General features: G+C 59.2%; 2 protein-coding genes across 4 annotated transcripts in view; one reads left to right on the top strand and one right to left on the bottom strand.

Annotated features, from left to right (window-relative positions):
• Positions 1-6446, top strand: part of COMT (catechol-O-methyltransferase) — a 28085-nt gene extending 21639 nt beyond the window's left edge. For all 3 annotated transcript variants that reach the window (XM_031948994.1, XM_031948995.1, XM_031948996.1), the window contains 2 exons: positions 1596-1727; positions 6147-6446. In XM_031948994.1, coding sequence (XP_031804854.1) covers positions 1596-1727; positions 6147-6326 — 312 coding nt within the window. In that variant the 3' untranslated portion in view covers positions 6327-6446. The remainder of the gene's footprint in view (positions 1-1595; positions 1728-6146) is intronic.
• Positions 6447-12808: 6362 nt separating this feature from the next.
• ARVCF (ARVCF delta catenin family member) overlaps positions 12809-14893 on the bottom strand; it is a 256808-nt gene continuing 254723 nt past the window's right edge. The window contains exon 26 of the mRNA XM_031949000.1: positions 12809-13249. The gene's annotated coding sequence lies outside the window, so the exon portion shown is untranslated. The remainder of the gene's footprint in view (positions 13250-14893) is intronic.

Here is a 14893-nt window from a genome sequence, read left to right on the forward strand (position 1 = left end):
TGACCCGGAGCTCCGCTCCTGCGAGAGCTGGCAGCCAGCAGCCTCCCCGCTGCTGTTTCTGCATTCCCGGGGTGCTGGTTCCTTCCCTACTGGGCCGTGTGCCTGCAGCATAGCTGGGCCTGGCGTTCTGGTCAGCCGAGGCTCCCCCGATCATCCCGGACCCGGACCCTGACCCCGACCCCGACCCCAACTCCACTGGCGGTCTGGGAGGTGGAAGTTTCTGCGGTTCCTGCAGAGGCTCCCGCCCCTCCCAGCTCACCCCGGGCTCCCCTTGGTGGTTCTGAGGAGCCAGCCTGGCCGTGTTGCCCGTCAGATAGGTCGGTGCCCAGCTGGGAGTCTGGCCTTCTCGGGTTCTGTCAGAAGGAGCCCGGTTCTGCCCCGGTTCTAGATTTTTCACCAGCCTGTGTTTGCCCTGAGGCACAAATTTGTTCTGTTTGCCGGGGAAACCTGGAGAGCTTGAAGTTTACTGACTGGCTCTGCCATCTTCCCAGAATCCTCCCTCGATCCTAGTTTCTAATTTATTTTGAGCTTTTGGTTAAATTTGGGCTGTTTCCATGTGAGGAGGTAACGGGGTGGGGCACTGCCCCCAACTTCAGCTTTTTGGAGATTCTGTTTTCTGAACCAGTCCTGGAGGTGCTTCCGAGGTGGTGGGAGAGTCATCACCCCTGGTCTGCTCTCTGGTCCTTTCCCTGGAGGGGATCCCGCTCCCTTGGATCGTGGCAGGGCCCCTGCTTCCTCTTCACCCTTGACCTGTGATCCCCAAGAGGGCATGGACCTGGGGCTGCCAAGGGTGGTCTGGTCCTTTGTCCAGGCTCACACGGGGGTCCCCGGATTGTCAGACCTCCCCATCGTCGCTGGCCTGAGCATTCCCCAAACTGCTTCTGTTTCCCCCACGGGGGTCCCCTCTGATGCTCCGTCTGGTCTCCTCCATGTGCAAGATCTCTCTTCCTGACCTCCTGAGTTGTGGGGGAAAATTCTCTCTTCCCGACCTTTTGTTGGCTTTGCCCCCGCAAAGATCCATCCGAGGCAGGATTTTGGAGTTGTTTAAAGGGAATGTTGGGAAAACTCAGCTGAGTACTTCCCCTACTCCGCCATCTTGGCTGTACCTGCCCCCTCCCCTATAGTCTCCCTAGTCAAGCACTCAATGGATAAACTAGAACTAATCATAGAGGGAAGTCTGGGAAAGGCAAAGGGACCCACCCCAGGCCCCAGGGCAGAGAGAGGCAGAGACAGGATTGGAACTCAGACCCGCTGGCTGCTGGGCCAGAGTCCAAACCCCTCTCTTCCCCCCTCTCAGAAGAGTCCTGCCCGGTCCCCAGCAGAGCCTTTTCTCCCCTGGGCTGGGAGTCACCCTCTTTCCAGAGAAGTCCACCTGGGATGAATAATGTGGCTCGGGAAGTCCGGGCCCAAGCCCCAGGCCCCTTCTTGGCTGGCTTTGCCACCCAAGACGACCCTGCCCCAGGCCTTAGTTTCCGTCTCTGTAAAATGAGGGGGTTGGGCCAAATGACCCCCAGCTCCTTTGTAGCCGTAAAGGGAGGACCCTCTGCCTTCTGCACACAAGGACTAACAAACAATAAATGTGTCTCCGTGTGCAGATTTCCATCCTGAAAGGGCCCACAGAGGAAATCATCCCCCAGCTCAAAAAGAAGTACGAGATCAATACGGTCGATATGGTCTTCCTGGACCACTGGAAGGACCGTTACCTTCCGGACACCAGGCTGCTGGAGGTGAGTGCGAAAGATGGCAGGGGCGTTACTGATTGTGGCTGCTGAGAAGCTTCTGGGGAGATCCCGCAGAGAGTTCCGCAGCAGGATTCATGCCCCGTGGTGGTCCCGGGCAGGGCTGGAGCAGGGGGCCGGCCGCTCCCCTCCTGATGCCTCCTCCAGGGCTTTCCCACCTGAAAATAACCTGGCGCTTACTCGGAGTAGATTTACATTTTCATTTCTGCACACGGGGGCCCCCAATAAAATGGGAGCTCTCAGGCTCCGTAATCTCTGCCTTGGTCGCTCTGGCACCCGCGCAGGGCTTGGCTCTCCAGGCGCCCGTTGCTTGCTGGTGGGAACACCCCCGAATTTGCGTCAGACTATTCAACGGTCTTTTCTATTTTCTATTTCCTTTCAATGGCCTGCAAGAGCCGGATCATTTAGGCTGATCTCTGGTCACAGAAAGCCTGAGGTCCGCATGGATGGTCTTTCCATATGCTGTAAATTTTATTATAAAAATTATATATTTGTGTGTATATATATAATTATATATATAGTGTATGTATATAAATTATTTATGTGTGTGCATAGAATTATATGTTTATATATGTATATATATTATATATGCATATGTAGATTATATATTACATATACATATATAGGCGTCCACAGAGAAAACTCTTTTCTATTGAAAATACCCCCGACATAGTGAGGTCGAGGATACCTGCTATATGAAACATGGCGTTTTTCAGGGACGTTTGAGCTCATTCTCCTTCTGCCGTTGAGTCTTTCCCGAATAATCAGTAACTGAACATCCCCGGCCCCGGTGACCAGCACATTAAGCAGTTCCTTTATTTCATAAGAGCTTTTTCTTTAATTGTTTGTTTTATTAGAGCTTTTTACTGCCAGAGCATCTGCGGGTCATTTTTCACCCTTGACCCTTGCAAAGCTTTGTTCCAGATTTCCCCTCCCCACCCCCCCAGCCGGCAGGTCGTCCCATCCATGTTTCAGAAGCTCTCTCTCCAGGGAGCTTAAAATAAAACTTGTTCTCTCCGAGCACACAATTATTCACGTGCTTCGAGGACAGAGCCCGATCGAAGGCAGGAAGGCCCGTCATACCCAGCAGGAGCCGAGGCAGTGATGGCGGCCCCGGGGATGATGGCGCCTCTCGGGTCTGGGGGCTTCCAGAGCGAACCACCCCCCATGGGCGCCTGGGGAGCCCCGACGGTCTGGGCCAGGGACGCAGGGAATGGTGACATCGGCCGCAGTAATAGCTCTTGTCCCTGCAGAGCCTGGAAAGGCCCCAGGGGAGGGGTCGGAGCAGGACTCTTCCTCCTTATGGGAAAGGGAGATGTGGGGACCCAGCCTCCCCCCCGCCCCCCCGCCCCAGGCCCCTCCTGGTTACTGAACACCTGCGGGGGAGGGGAGAGATCAGCCGCATTTAGTGCCCAGAAACCTTTGCCTGGATTTTATTTTCAGAGGACAAACTTTTAAAAAGAACGAGGAAAAAGCTCGGTGCGCAGCCCCCACCCTGAAGGGCGCCCACCTGGCGGGTCACCCGATCCGCCCGCAGGTGCCGCCCTGGCCGCCTTCCTGCCTCTCCCGCCTCGGCCACTTAGCTAGAGGTGACCTTGAGCAGGGCCGAGGGCCTCTGGAGAAGGATTTAAAAAGCCGAGCAAACAGTTCTGGGGACCCTCCCAAAGTTTGTGCCTGGGAAGCCCCGGCTGAGCTGCTGGGAAAGGGGCCGGTGGGGAGGGGCCCGGGGTCGCTGGGAGAGTAAGTGGGACCCTGGTCTCGGCCCATGGGGAAAGCGCCCCTCGCCGTAGCCGTGGGGAGTAGATCAATCAACGGGCATTTATTAAGTGCTTTCTGTGTACCAGGTTCCCCGGCCAATACAAACCTAAGCAGAAAGAAGGTGCCGGCCTCCAGGAGGCCCCGTTCTAAAGTCAGCCTGGGGAAGGGAAGGAAGGCCCGGGGCCGGGCCGGGAGGCAATGGCTGGGAAGCTAATCTGGCAGGATCTGAAGGAGGCAGCTGAGGGCGGGGCCTGGAGGCCGAGGGACCCTGGGCCTGCTCCTGGGCCGGCCGGATCCTCCTCCAGAAAAGGAGCTAGGAATAGCCCCGGCCTCCAGAACTGTGTAAGGGTCGGAGGAGTGACTTGGGAAGGGGCTTCGGGAACCTTGGAGTGCCACCGGCAGGTTGGCGGTGGGGGAATGTCTCTGTGTGCGTGTGTGCTTACGTGTCTGTGGGTACGCGTGCAGTGAGTAGTATGTATGTAGCGTGTGCAAGTGTCTGTGTTGTGTGTGGGGGTGTGTGCAGCCCCCCAGAATCCCCCCGGCCCTACCAGCCCCCACTCAGCAGACTCCAGGCTACCATAAGAAATGTCTGAGCTCCCTTTCTCCCTTCATTTTGACGCTTTGCCGCATCTCCGGCAAACAGGCCGGGGGGACGTTTTGGGTGGGGCTCTCACATGGGCCGTTCCCTGGGAGGGAGGAAAGGGGAGGGGGCTGGGGGGGGGCAGAAACATTGACTGATGCAGGGGCCCCTAAACAGGGACAGCCCCTCCCCCCCAGAAGTAACTCAAAGCAGAGCGCCCCAAACCTGGGCCCTGTGGGCGGCGGGTATTCTGCTCTGGGCCCGAGCCTCCGCCAGTCGGCGGCATCTGTCTTTCTGGCCCTGGCAGAGACACGGGCAGCGCGCGCCAGATGGACAGGGGCAGGAGCTGCCCGGGCCAGAGGGAGAGCCCCCCCCCAGCCGCCCTGGTACCCTCAGGCTGGTGAGGTGGGCATCAAACACTATTACATATGTCAACGTTTCAGCCTTTTTTAAATTGTCTAGTCCATACCCTCAGCCCCACCCGCACCCAACAAGGCAAAACAGACCCGTTTGGGACCCCAGCCGGGCCCAGCCCAGCGGCCTTCTGGGCCCTGTGTCCGGCAGCTTCCGGGGGGGAGGGGGCGGAAGCCGCTCATTGTGGGCCTGGGACCGGGGAGCACAATCCCCAAGGCCTTGTTTCTTCTAGTTATTTTCTGGTCCCACGTTGCATTCTGGGTTGTCTCCTCCCTCCCAACCTTATCCAGCATGTACTGGAGGCTGGAGGCGAGAGGCTTCCCAACAGTTCCAGACGGGGCTGGGGAGAATAGGGAGCCCCGGGGGTTCATAGGAGAGCAGAGGAGGATTGGAGGATCTGCAGCTCCCGGCCTGGGAATTCCCCCCACCAATGCAGGGCCGCCTCGGGAGGAGCCTCAGTCTCGAATTCAAGTTTTCATGACACTAAAACCCAACCCGAGGCCTGGGGAACGCGGAACAAAATAAAACTACCATAAACCAGCTTCTATTGTGCCTTAACCCGCAGCCCTGGGGCCCTCGTGCAGGGATGATGGCCCCGGGTCCGACTGACTCCGCTGAGCTAGACCATGGGCCTGTCTGCGCCCACTTTGCAGAGGAAGAAACCGAGGCTGTGGGTCCCCCCGCTCCCACCTGGCTCAGCCACACCGGGCCTGGAGTCGAATCCTGGCGCCACCACAGTGGGTGGGACCTTGGGCTACGTGCCCTTGGGTGCCTTCCCGGCCCCCGAGGCTGCTGCGCTCTCCCCTCACCCCATTCTGGGCACTCACACCGCTGCACTTGGAGCCGCATTCGAACTCGGGTTTTCCTGAGGCTCCATGCCCAGTGCTCACCCCCCTGGGCCACTGAGCTGCCCCCACAAAGAGGAGGGAGCGGAGGCTCTTGGACAGCCAGGAGCCCCCAGCCCCAGCCAGGCCCCCGTGGGGGGGCCCCGACAGCTCAGTCCTGGGCCCTAGTGACTTTGGGGGGCTCCCTGCCCCAGTGGCTATTCCTCTGTGGTCCCATGTGCCTCCTAGGGAGGGCAGCAGAAGAGGAGGTGAGTCTCAGGCCCCCCACCCTGGTCCACCACGGCTGGCTTGGGGCGCGCCTCCTGGCCCCGCCTCCTTGGGCCTCTCAGTCCCCAAAGAGGGCAACATTCCCAGAATCCCACTGTCCCAGGGCCCTCAGAGGGCGGCTGGCTGTTCAATGGGCAGCTCTGAGGCCCAGGGGGACGGGGTGGCTCCCATGGGCCCCAGGGCAGCTGCCACTGCCCATGAGCCCCCAGGGGCTGCCTCCCTTCTCCCACAATTGGCTGGAGTCGGGGCTTTCAGGGAGGGCGCTTCCTGGGGGAGCGGGCTCGACAGCTGGGAAAGACAGCCCCACAGTCTGGGGGACACAGCCTCTTGCTCTGAGCCCCCACAGGGGGAGGTCCATCTCCTCATTTCTCTGAAAGTCTCCAAAGCTGTGGGGGGTTCCCCGCAGCCCCTTCGGGATTCCCGCCCTGGCGGAGCCTCTTAGACCTTGAGCAGGCGTTAGGTCCGGGCGCAGGCCGGGTGGGGAGAGGCGGGGGGAGGTGGGCCTGGCTCTGTGGCTCTGACCCCTGACCTCTGCCCTTGCAGGAGAGCGGCCTGCTTCGGAAGGGCTCGGTGCTCCTGGCCGACAACGTCATCCTCCCCGGGGCGCCCGAATTTCTCCAGTACATCCGGAACCACAAAGGCTTTGAGTGCACCCACTACCCCTCCATGCTGGAGTACCTGCCCATGAAGGACGGATTGGAGAAGGCCGTGTTCCTGGGCTGAAGGAGGGGCCGTCTGGGGCAGGGGGAGGACCCCCCCCCACCTCTGACCTAATGGGGCCCCTGGGGCCTCAGGAGCCTTTTCTATTTTCTTCAAGTAAATAATGCTCCGACCCCCTTGGAAGGCTGTTGTAATGTTGTTTTCCAGAGTTTCTGAGCTCTGTGGGATCCAGGCCTGGGGCTCTCATGTGAGCCTGCGGGGCCCCTGGGGCCGGGTGGGCAGCCCTGGATCGGGCTGTGGAGGCCGGGCAGGGCAAGGACGCATCAGGCACCGAGGTCCCCGCAAACCCTTGGCTCAATGGAGCATCTCTGCCCTGAAGCCTTCCCTGCTTGCCCAGTCTCAGAGCTCCCAGGAGGCCCCGGGGCCCCCATTCAAGGCTCCCCCAGCAGCCCCATCCTGGGGAGGGGGGGGGGCTGCAGCCTCTTCTTCCTTTTGGGGAAACTGAGGTTGCGGGACCGCCAGAGGCCGCCCAGGCTTTCCTGCAGTCAGGATTTGAATTCCATCCCGGGTTCTGGGTTTTTCCCCGGCTGTGGGACTGGCACCCAGGGCCCCGTTCCTTGCAGAGCAGCCTCCGAAACGCCGGCAATCTGCCTTTGGTTCTTAGTCTGCTCTTGGGCCTGGGCTGGTGCTGCCCAGAGGCCTCTGAGGTCACCCCGGCCCAGAGCTGCTGCCCTGGGACTTCCCACTGGGACTCCCCGGGCTGAGGGCCCTCCCCTGCCCCCACCCCAGCCCTTCCCCCTTCTCTGGCCCAGCCTTTGCTCCTGTCTCCCATGGGCTGCAGGACAGGTATCCCTCCGTCTGCCACCACCAGAGGGCGCTCCAACCTCAGACTCAGACCACGGAGCTGGCCGGGCTCGGTCTCCATGCCTGCATCTCCCAGCGCTCTGACTTAACTGCGCTTCTGTGGAGCCCTCGGGATGGGGAAGGAAAGAGGGAGGAGAGAGACAGCTAGTGAGATGGAGAACTTTCCACTCAAGGCTGAAGGGATTTGCTTGAGAGAAAAGACCCGAATCTTCCTTTTTCCAAAGCTGGCTCAATGTACTGTGAAAGGGGAAAAAACGAATGAAAAAAAAAACCATTTATTGAGCACTTACTGTATGCCAGTGTTGAGCTGCGCCCTGTGGAGAAGGGAGCTGATTTCTGAATTTGGAAAAAAAGGAATAAAAAAGTCGTGGCCTTCCCTGAGCTAAGACCAGGGGCCGACTGGAGAGGAGGAAATGTGGCTCAGGGAGGGCTTTTCCTGCACCATTCCGCGCCACAGCAGCTCCCGATTATATTATTAGGAATACTGATGGTCCCCAAACCTCAGTGTCTGCAGAGCCCTCTGCTCACCTGAGAGAGAATCACCTCTGCCTCCACCAGTCCCAGCCTCCACTTGAATAGCTCCCGTGATGGGGAGGTCACTACCTCCCAAGGCAGCCTGTCGCAGTCCCAGCTCCGATCTTACACCCCTAAGTCTGCCTCTGCAATACAGACCCCCAGCTCCCCTTCCTGCCTCTGGGTGGCAAAAGGGGCTACGAGGGGGGGGGATGGTGGGCCTTGGCCCTTTCCCAGTGCAGAGATCCCAGGAAGAGCTCACAGTGAGAGACAGGGCCTGCAGGGGTAGAGAGGATCCACAGGGAGCTGACCGCTGATGGGGTGGGAAGGCCCCAGGAACAGAGAGGGGTCTCCAGGGCGAGACGGCGCATACAGCTTGGAGAGGGACGAGGACCCTTCGCTTCCGTGCCCACTTCTCCCTCAAACCTTCTCGCAGCCAAGGGATAGACCCAAGTTCCTTCAACAGAGGCGGCCTGACCCGCTTTCCAGGCCGTCCTTCCTCTTGCTCATCCCCAGATGTCATCGATCGTCTGTGAAATGGAGGAAGGATAAAACTTTGACTCTCTGACTCCCAGGCTGCTGTGAGGAGAGGTCTTTGTCAACCTGAAATGCTATAAAATACCAACAGTTGCCCTTCATTAGCATAAGATGCATTTGGGCAGTGCCCAGTCCGAGTACTTCTTCAAAATGAAATTCTAACACCTGTTGATATAGACGAGATCGATAAACAATCTTACAGATAAAGGACTGACTGTACAATCAGACCGTCGCCTGGTCAGAGAAAAGATTAAAATTAATACGAAATTAGCAGATTAAAAATGAGAGGGGATACAGTTAAAACAACCCCTCCCTGACCTATTTGAACAAGCTAGTGATGGAGGAAATGGATAAAGGAAAGGACATCGACACCGATTCTAACCATTTGTGTCCAGAAATTTAACTGGTATAAATCAACTCCGGCAATGATGAGATCCCAAAGAACAAAGCCTTCCGGCGTGAACTAGTCGATCGATTTGCAGACGGAGAGAGATACGTCAGCTCCGTGTTGCAGAAAGGAATGGTGGGAGATTGTGAACCTCCTCAATTGCCTCATAAAACAAAGAACAAAGCTTGACGAGATCCCCCGACTTACCTGCGGCATCTCTGCGGGCATTTGAGATGAAATTGGAAGGAGGACAACAAATAGGGCGAAGGTGACAAATCATATAAAGATTTGTGACTTGTCAGCCATGAATGGGTTTCTCAGAAAAGCCCATTTTCTGAAGCAGCTGGTGGATTCGGTCCTGGCGCTTGAAGTCAAGAGAGGTCAAATTCGGCCTCACTTAATACTTGTGTGACCTTCATGTATACTTATTGTGTATCTAATTTATATTTTAATATATTTAACATCTACTGGTCATCCTGCCATCTAGGGGAGGGGGTGGGGGGGTAAGAAGTGAAAAATTGGAACAAGAGGTTTGCCAATTGTTAATGCTGTAAAGTTACCCGTGCATATATCCTGTAAATAAAAGGCTATTAAATTTAAAAAAAAAAAAAAAGGAAGAACTAAATGGGAAAAAAAAAAAATAGTTGTGTGACCTTGGTCAAGTCTTCACATCTGTCTGCTTCAGTTTCCTCAACAGTAAAATGGAAATAATAATGCACCTACCTCTCAAGCTGGAATGAGATCAGATGAGATGTCTGTAAAGCACTTAGCACAGTGCCTGGCATACAGTAGGCATTTAATAAATGTTGATTGCCTTTCTTGCTTCCTTCCCAAGTGTGGCGTCCACCTGGCAGTTGTTGCTGCTTATGTATCCCAAACCTGCTGCACTGTACTGCTGGGCTTCTTCCCGGCTGGAGGTTTCCTGAGTATCCAGCCACTGGACAGTCCCGGGTTTGAAACCTACCACTCAAGGCTTGTAGACAAGAGGGGAGACTCAGCAGGGGAGACTCAGAATAATCTGCAGGGACTGGGGGGGGGGCTTAGAAATTTAAAGGAATTGGAAACGGGAGCCTAAAGCCCACCACAGTGATGATCACAACTCCCCTTTATATGGCGTTTGCTGCTCCCCAGGGTTGCACGGTGAGGGGGTGTGAGCCCGGGGCTTGCTGACCAAGGGTCCGTTCACGAGCTCCAGCCAGCAGCGCCCTGACCCCTCATGGCCGGTCAGCCCCGGGGGCCGGTGGGGGGGCTCATGGGCCGAGGGGTAGCTATCCTTGCAGTGGGCTGGGGCGCTCTCCACTCCCCCGCAAAGGCCCTGTGCACCACGCCCTGCTCCCCAGACAAAAGTCCCATCTCCCACCACCAGGCCTTTGCAAAGGCGGTGCACCCCCGGTACCCCATCCCTCACTCAGAGTAGCTGCCTTTGAGCTTATTCCGGGAAGCCTTTTTGTATCCCCTCCATTACTAGAGCCTCAGCAGCCATGTCCTTGTGTGTGCAGCCATGTACGTGCCCCCCGATGTGTGGGTACGCCCACGTGTGTAGACATACACACATATACATAAAACCATTTTAGAGGCATATTTTTATTAAAAATACTCCCCTGGCCGCCACCCCCCCGGCTTTGGACTCACACAGTCCTGTCCATGGTGGGTCCCCCCCACGCCTTGTAGGTGTGAGCTCCTGACAGTAAGTATCCTGGGTCCCCAGTGCAATAAATGTCAGTTGCCTGTGAGTGACCGTGTGCAGGGGCTCCGGCCTGGACTCTGGGTGGCCATATAATGAGAGAGAATCCCACCTCTCCCATCTCTTCCTCCCTTGGGGCTGGGGGCGCCCAGCCAAAGTAGGTGAGCCAACCTCTCCTCCAAGGTCCCACTCCTTTTGAAGGCAATAAACACTTATTAAGTGCTTACTGTATACAATGTGTTAGGTGCTGAAAATAAAACTGTGTCGGGAAGGGCCAGCCCTGCCAGCCCCCACAGCCCCCACCCTCAAGGGCCTGGTGTCCTGGGAGCATCAAAAGAAAGGCTGCAAGGTGGCTGGTGTGCAGCCCGGAGAGGAATGAAGGCAACAATCTCAGCACTGGGGCATTTTGCCCCTCACAAAGGGTAGAGGGTTCTTCTTTATAGTCTCTGCTGCACATAGTGGGTGCTCAATAATTGCCCATTGGCCGATTTGGTCTTTACCTCAATGCAAGCATCATCTGCCTAATTTTTCAGGGAAGAAAGGATGGAGGAGAGGGGCCGGGACTCAGGGCCCCCCTCCCCCCCCTGGGGCACATGATGGCCCCACCCCAGGAGCCCCAGGGCGGGGCCCCGGTGGCCCAGCTCCCTGCCCGTCCCAGGGGTCCCCTCTGGGCCCCGGCTCCCCCATCTGCCGGCCATGTCCCCTCCCGGGCCGCTCTGGGTCACGACGCCTGGCAAAGCGCCGGTGCCCAGGGTGGGCACAGCCCCGCCCCTGGCCCTTCCGCTCCTTCCTCCCCTCCAGCTTTACAGGAGTTTGGGCTGGGGCCCGGCCTCACTCGATCCCCTTTTGATGGGCTGGTGGGGCAGAATTCACCGCACCAAATCGGGACCCCGGATGTCCCCCAGCTCGCCCGGCCAGTGGGGAGGGGCCCGAGGCCCCCAAGGCCGCTCAGGGGTTCTTGGTCCTCTTGGAAAGAGACTGGGGTCCTGGGGCGGGCAGCGGCGGGAGCCCCCGCGGGGGGCATCCGGATCGGGCCCGGTCACTGTGGAAGGGCAGCCTCGCCCGAGGGGGCCCCGGGGACGGGACAGAGCCACAGGAGCCTCAGAGGAGCCCCGGGCAGGAGGAGCCCCGGGCAGGAGGAGCCCCGGGCAGGAGGAGCCCGCAAGGAGCCAGTGCACTTGCCACCACCGTGACCGCAGCCTCGGTCTTCCCGGGGTCTTACCCCGACCTTCCACCCAACCTGCCTCTGGCCACTTACAGGGCCCAGGCCAGAGGCTGGGAAAGGGGGCAGGACACGTGGGTGCCCTGAGTTCAGCCCTGGCCGGCCCCGTGGTCAGCGCCTCTGCCAAGGTTTGGGCCTCCAGAACCCGGCGCACAGCGGGGCAGATTCTCTCCAAGTGCCTCCTGGGGAGGTCGGGAGCCTTCAAGCCAGGGCTGGCCATTGGCCGGGGGACGGCGGGGGAGCATTTCTGTTGACAAAACAGAATGAGGAGTCCCAACCCCCATCCAAAGAAAGATCCACGCCCATTTTCCTCTGGGGAAACTGAGGCACAGAAAATCCCCCCCCCCCCCCCCCTTGCCTCAGGCTGGGGGAATGAGGTGGTTCCCGGGAGTCCTCCCTTGCCGCCTCCCTCCTCCTTCCCGAGAAATAAGCGTGGATCCGGGTCAGAGCAGTCGGAACAACAGGTCCTACTTCGATATCGCTTTAAGGTTTACACTTTCCTCACAACACCCCTGTGAGGTAGGGAGTGTAATTATGATGATCCCCATTTTACAGATGGGGAAACTGAGGCTTGGGGCAGTGAAGGGACTCGTCCAGCTCAGATCCTCCCGCGTTCTTTCCCCGCGACAAGAAAGGAGACCGAGTGTCTGAAGATCTTCTCATCCGGAAAAGGGGGTCACGGACCAGTCAAGAAAAGAAGGCGCCAGGGAAAGGACGTCCAGTGTAAAGAGCCGGGGTCCAGGGGCCGGCGAGCGGGAGTCCCGGGGGCTCGCGGGGAGGGCCGCCTCCCCGGACCCGGACCGGGTGTCCTTGCGCGCGCTGCCGGACGGACGCGGGGCCAGATGCGCGCGCTCGTTCCGTCCGCGGAGCCGCGTTCCCGTCTTACTCGCAAGAAGATACCGCGTCCTCCGGGCGCTTTTTTTCTCTTTTTAATCTTTTTAACAAAACGTCCACGTTCGCTCACACGCCGTGTGGTGGGTTTTCAGGTTCGTTTTTCACCCTGCAAACGGCGGGCGCCGCAAGGCCCGGGCCCGGTGGCTGCTCTCCCGGGTCCCGGTCTCCGTCTGGGGGCGGGGCCCCGGAAGCTCCCCGTCCTCCCCTGCCCGGGGCCGGCGCGCGCTGCTCGCGCCCGTGGCTCCCCCTCGGGGAGGGCCCAGACCCCCGCTCCGCCTCCCGCTGCCCGTGCCCTCCGCGGCTGCGCCCCCTGGCGGGCCGGGCCGGGCCTCTCGGCGGCAGCCGCCTCCCCACCCACGCCCAGCCCCGCCTCGCTCCTGCCCGTGACGCGCCACCAGCCCCAAGCGCGTCCTGGCCCGGCCGCCACTACCCCGCGACCTCAGTGTTAGTCCAAAAGCTAAATAAACTCTTCATTTTAAAGGAAAAAATATTAAATTCACAGTTCAGAGGCAAAGCAAAGTGCTATCTGTGACTAACGCTAGGCCCGCCCCGGGCCCCGGGCCCCGCCCCCAGCCCCGGGCAGGGGAACGCTTAAGGAAGGGCCGGGGCCGGGGGAGGGGTCCGGAGGGGACCCGACGGGGAGGGGCTCGGGCCGGGGAAGGGGACTCCTGGGGGATGAGGCTGGGGGCTCTGGGGGAGGGGCGCCGAAGGCGGGTCCTCCGCCCCCTCCCGAGCCCCCCCCCCCCGCCCAATCCAGATGTGGGGCTGGTCCCGAGTCCTCCAAAGGTGATGGCAGTGGCGATAAATGAAATCCTCGGGGTGATCGATGCTCTTCGGATTTAAAAACAATTGGGAAACCCCCAAACAAGTGGCGGACTCTAGCCCTGAGGGAAAAAAGGAGAGAGTCAGAGAGGGGCACAAAGCCCGGCTCGCTCCCGGCCCCGAATCCTCGGCGGGAACGCGGGGAACCCCATTCCCCCAACCCGCCTCCCTTCTGGGGGAACGGGACAAGAGGGCTCGGGGCAGGAATGGGCTGGGGGGCAGTGTGTGAAACTCTGGGCGGGGACCCCTTGCCAAGGGGCCCCTTGGGAAATCCAAACTATTAGGCTCCCCAAAAGCTTAGGGGGCACCTATGATAGCAAAGGGCTCTCGGGGAGAGGGGAGGGGAGGAAAAGAGAGAATAAAAAAAAATTCAAAAACATTTACCGTACTTGGAAAAATTTAATGAAATAAATAAAAATCGTATTTTGGGGGGGAAAAAAAAGGCAGCGAGGCTTCTGGGGAAGAGTTTGGGGCCGGGGAGACCAAAGGCTCCTTAGCTCGCACTTCCTGGCCATTACTCTGGGGGAGACGAAAGCCTGGGAGCTTGGGGGCGCTCCTCTGCCCCAGCGGGGGCCTGCCCTCCCTTTGGAGCCTCATGGGACTGTCAGGCAGGCTCGGGAACTCCTGAGTCGCCCGGGAGTTCTGGGACACAGGGGGTGACTGCAGGATGCGGGGCTCTGGAGGGAGGTCACAAAGAGGCTAGTTGGGGTAGATTGTGGGGGGCTCAGCGGCTCCTCGCCAGCAGGGGGGACACGGGGGTCCCTGAGCATGGGCACCAGGAGTCGAAGGGGCTCCAAGGGGCTCCGGCCCACACGAAGCAGACACCCCTAAAGGCCCCAGAGGGCCCCCTTCCAGTGATGGTGGCAGAGGGCCAAGAACCGTAGGTTTTAGGGGAGACAGTGGGGCTCAGCCGGGGCTCGAACGGGACCCGGGACCGGGGAGAGCTGAATCCCAATCCTTCCTTGGACACTGGCAGCTGTGGGACCCTGAAGAAGTCACTCTCTAAGGCTTGCCTCGGTTCCCTCATCTGTAAAATGGGGATAACGGTGACACTCCTCTGCCCTAGGGGCTGCTGGGAGGAGGAAAAGGGACAACCCTGAGGAACCTGGAAGCGCTGAAGAAAGGCTCCCCACGCTGCGGGGGCAGAATTCAAACTCAGACCTTGATGCAAAGCCAATGGATGGAGGGTCAGCTGTGGGAAAGGTTGGTGCAGAATGGGGGCTGTGACCCCCCCACAGGGACCCCGGAGGGCCCGCAGCAAGGCTAGCCGGTCACAGGCCTCTGACTGCCGAGCCACAATCAGCCAGGGGCTGACCAGGGAGGACTGGGCCTGAACTGCCGCCCCATCCTGCAGACGTGGCTGGGCCTCCTCTCTGCCGGGGGAATGTCCCAGCCCTGGACTCCCATGACATCCCTCGGGCCCTTTCTGGCCTCAGCAACAGCCAGTGCCCACTTGGCCCCATGGCCCTCCCTCCCACCCCCCATTTTCCTTCCGACCCCCCACAATCCTTACTCTCGGGTTCTGGAGATTTATAACCATGTGACATCATTTGTGGGATGTTGGGTTAAAAGGAAGGGTTTTCACATCCAGGAGGAGCTCAGGATCACTGACAGCGCCATCGGGCTCCTCCCTGAGCTCTGACACCACCCGGTGTCTATCCTGGGGGTCAGACCCACAGTCTCAGAGCCTCCTCACGGCAACGCCC

This window comes from Sarcophilus harrisii, chromosome 1, assembly GCF_902635505.1.
Source record: "Sarcophilus harrisii chromosome 1, mSarHar1.11, whole genome shotgun sequence".
In the NCBI taxonomy this organism is placed as follows: Eukaryota; Metazoa; Chordata; class Mammalia; order Dasyuromorphia; family Dasyuridae; genus Sarcophilus; species Sarcophilus harrisii.